General features: G+C 43.6%; 1 protein-coding gene across 1 annotated transcript; it reads left to right on the top strand.

Moving 5' to 3' along the window:
* Positions 1-2,845: 2,845 nt before the first annotated feature.
* LOC308311263 (histone H2A-like) lies at positions 2,846-3,229 on the top strand (the record flags this gene model as incomplete). The annotated part of the gene is made up of 1 exon (XM_080757910.1): positions 2,846-3,229. One exon carries the CDS (start codon positions 2,846-2,848, stop codon positions 3,227-3,229), a length of 384 nt encoding a protein of 127 aa, XP_080614036.1.
* Between the last annotated feature and the right edge of the window lie 268 nt (positions 3,230-3,497).

Genomic DNA, 3,497 nt, shown 5'->3' with positions numbered 1-3,497 from the left:
TATTGTTGTTAATGTGACATAGTTTAAAATGGTTTAGAATAAATATAAAGGAGGAAACACTGCTCGGACTGTGGATGATGTTTTGAGCATATAACTTGAAAACCAGAGTGCTGTTTTTACCCAAGACATATTAATGAAAAAAATGCACGTGTGCATAACTGGTCAGCTCTTTGTTGCATTTCATAAAATAAAAGGTATAGTTTGTGATATGTTGTTTTAATCGAGGAGAAAACACAAGTGGCACAGAGAGAAGATATTCTGTCTGTGTTGTCTTTGTCACTTTATCCCCCATATATGGAAATTCCTGAGTTTGCCCAAATTGGTGCGTCAGTCATACCACAGTCTACCACATGACTGACGTAATAAATAGACTGTACCCCAAATACTGTGGCAATGGAATACTGCCATCATTATACCCACAGCACTGATAACAGCTACTACACATGCATGTTGAGGCAATGTTTAGTTTTTAGACATTGTCAGGCAAAGTCATAATACAGTCATCGTATACGTGAGTGACCTAACGTGATCGACTGAGAGGCATAATCTATGTCATGCATTGGTGGACAGACGTACTGTTCAAATTATGTGATTCAACTACCCTTAGATTTAAACTTTTCAAATACAGATAACAACCCTATATATATATATATATATATATATATATATATTGACATGAGGTGGGGTGACCAGAGTTTGAGGCGAATGTCGCTTTGAGTGAGTGAATCCTTAGCTTGTTAGCGATGTCCTTTAACCCTTGAATAATGTTTCCATCTGGTTTAATGTAACTTGCCATGGTATTATATATATATAAGACCATGGCGAGTTACATTAAACCATCTGTTGCAGTTTGTTATCTATATATCACATGAACAGTGGTCACTGGTAGCCGTTATGCCACCAACTGCCGTATTCATGTTTGAATACGGCCCCCTAAGATCTTCCACTGCTGGCCTGTTCGCTTTGCCTAAAAAAATGGCAACTAAAAAATACGGGAAGCAGCTTTTTGCTTCTACGGGCCGACTGCATGGAACAAAGGAAGGTAACAAGAACACTCGGCGGATTTACCCTTTTTGCCGACTTCTCAAGACAAGTCGGCAAACCGTGGAGAATATTCGGCAGAATCTGAAGAAGAGTCGTCGCGCGGCGAATCTTCTTAAGATTCTGCCGAATATTCTCCACGTTTCGGGGCACTTTCAGCAGCTGCAGCTGCAAGTTTCTGAATGTTAGCTACTGTGCTAACGACGATAACCAAAACAAACCCAAACCAGAAAAATAGCTGTCTACTTCCTGACTGAATTACATCTGAATAGCAACGCTAACAATGCAGAAGACGCTAACACTGAGGAGCTAAGCTAAAGTAAACGTGACGTTGTTGTGATTAAACATAATACTGCTAATGACATAGCGTCATTTAGCGTGCCTCTCACACGCGCGCGCACATTTAGTACATAAATCGTCTGGAAACGTCATAAGGATTGGAACCGAGAGGTGCGTTCGTCTGTGGACGTCCTAGCGACGTCCAAACGACACGGGGCGAGATAAGAATATTCAGAATGATTCCTATTTGTTTTTTTGGCATTTCGCTTTTCGCTTGCCGTATGCTAATGCTCTGTGCAACTATTAGCTTGTCATTGACTCCCATGAATGACTCGTATCTCCTCATCCAGGGCGCTCTCCGTGGTGATAAATGGATCGATATGCTGGCGCTTCATTTCTGCTCCTCATCCGTCTGTCCCGCAAAATATGAACGCTTTTTGGAGCGTATATAAATATATTAAGATGATCGGAGATTGTGAGGTCACTTTGTGCGCGCGCGCACACACACACACACACACACACACACACACACACACACACACACACACTGTGAAGGCCGTAGTACTGTAAATATGACATGAATATGAATGCAAAGTAGCGGTCCATGCTTTTGCATGCTTTTATTGATCTGCTGTCTGATCAGCGTGCATGATCATCATGCAGTAGCTAGATGCGCGCTCCAGCGCCGAGATTTCTTCCCGTTTCGGCGACTCTTCGTCACTTTCCGTCCGAGTTCTCAGACAGAACTCGGACCGGAAAGTGACGAAGAGTCGGCGAAAGGGGAAGAAATCTCGGCAAAGATGAAGAACAGTCGGCGACCCGAGTTCTCCAGTATTCCCTTCAACAGGCAGCCTCTGTAGACATTTTTAAAGCACAGCTCAAGACCCACTTCTACACGCTTGCTTTTAATTGATCTTTTATTTTTTGTCCTCACTATATTGCATTACTGCTTGTTTTTTTTTTATGTTTATACCTTGCTTTTCTTAATTTTTTCTCCATTGCTCTGTAAAGCACTTTGAGCTGCATGTCATGAAAGGTGCTATACAAATAAAGTTTTATTATTATTATTATTATTATTATTATTACCTTACATACAAGTAATGCTTGCCTACAAAATGATTATGAACAGTGTATATGTGTGGAGAGAGACTTTGCTTTCTTTTAAATACCCTTTACATTTTAGAATTATTGTCTGGTACTTTGCTGGGTATTTTATTGTATTTGTGTATGCATTGACCTGAGCAAAACAAATTTCCCTTGTGTATAATAAAGACTCTCTCTCTCTCTGAAAGAAACCGTCTCTGGTCAGGAACCTCCTTCCTTGGGAGGAGCTGTTCAGCCACTAGCACCGATTGGAGGGGAGCTCGTACACACTCAGCCCTCGCTCTCATTCATTGGTGGGGCGCACAGCCGCACATAGACAGTAGCAGTAGAATGTGTGCTGTTGAACGTATAAAGGGTCTCGCGCGCCTCTCCACCAGCATATTTCTTCTATATTCAATTCCAGAAATAAACCTACACCAAAATGAGTGGCCGAGGAAAAACGGGAGGAAAGGCCAGGGCGAAGGCTAAGACCCGCTCATCCCGTGCCGGGCTCCAGTTCCCCGTGGGTCGTGTCCACAGGCTGCTGCGTAAAGGCAACTATGGCAAAAGAGTGGGCGCCGGAGCTCCAGTGTACCTCGCTGCGGTGCTCGAGTATCTGACCGCAGAGATCCTGGAGTTGGCTGGAAACGCTGCCCGTGACAACAAGAAGAGTCGTATCATCCCCCGTCACCTCCAGCTGGCCGTCCGCAACGACGAGGAGCTCAACAAACTGCTGGGCGGAGTGACCATCGCTCAGGGCGGTGTGCTGCCCAACATCCAGGCTGTTCTGCTGCCCAAGAAGACCGAGAAAGCCGCTAAGAAATAAATCTGCTTCATTCGTTTAACGAAACCCACAAAGGCTCTTTTAAGAGCCAACCACTCTTTCCATGTAAAGGTTAATTTCCAATGTCTTGCACAAGCGCACATGCACGCACGCGCAACACCATGCGCGTGCACGACACGCACTTGCTGGTGCGCTTAACCCTCTAACACCCGCATTCATTTCTACTTGCAAAAAATATATTTCAACCTTACTACTACTTTGTAGGCTACTACTAGGACTAAGACTAAAAAAGATGTTAAAAAAAAAAAGT

Source organism: Protomyctophum bolini (genome assembly GCF_963924005.1).
Source record: "Protomyctophum bolini genome assembly, chromosome: 23".
In the NCBI taxonomy this organism is placed as follows: domain Eukaryota; kingdom Metazoa; phylum Chordata; class Actinopteri; order Myctophiformes; family Myctophidae; genus Protomyctophum; species Protomyctophum bolini.
Note: the sequence above shows the minus strand (reverse complement) of the source record. Positions and strands in the feature narration are given on the sequence as shown.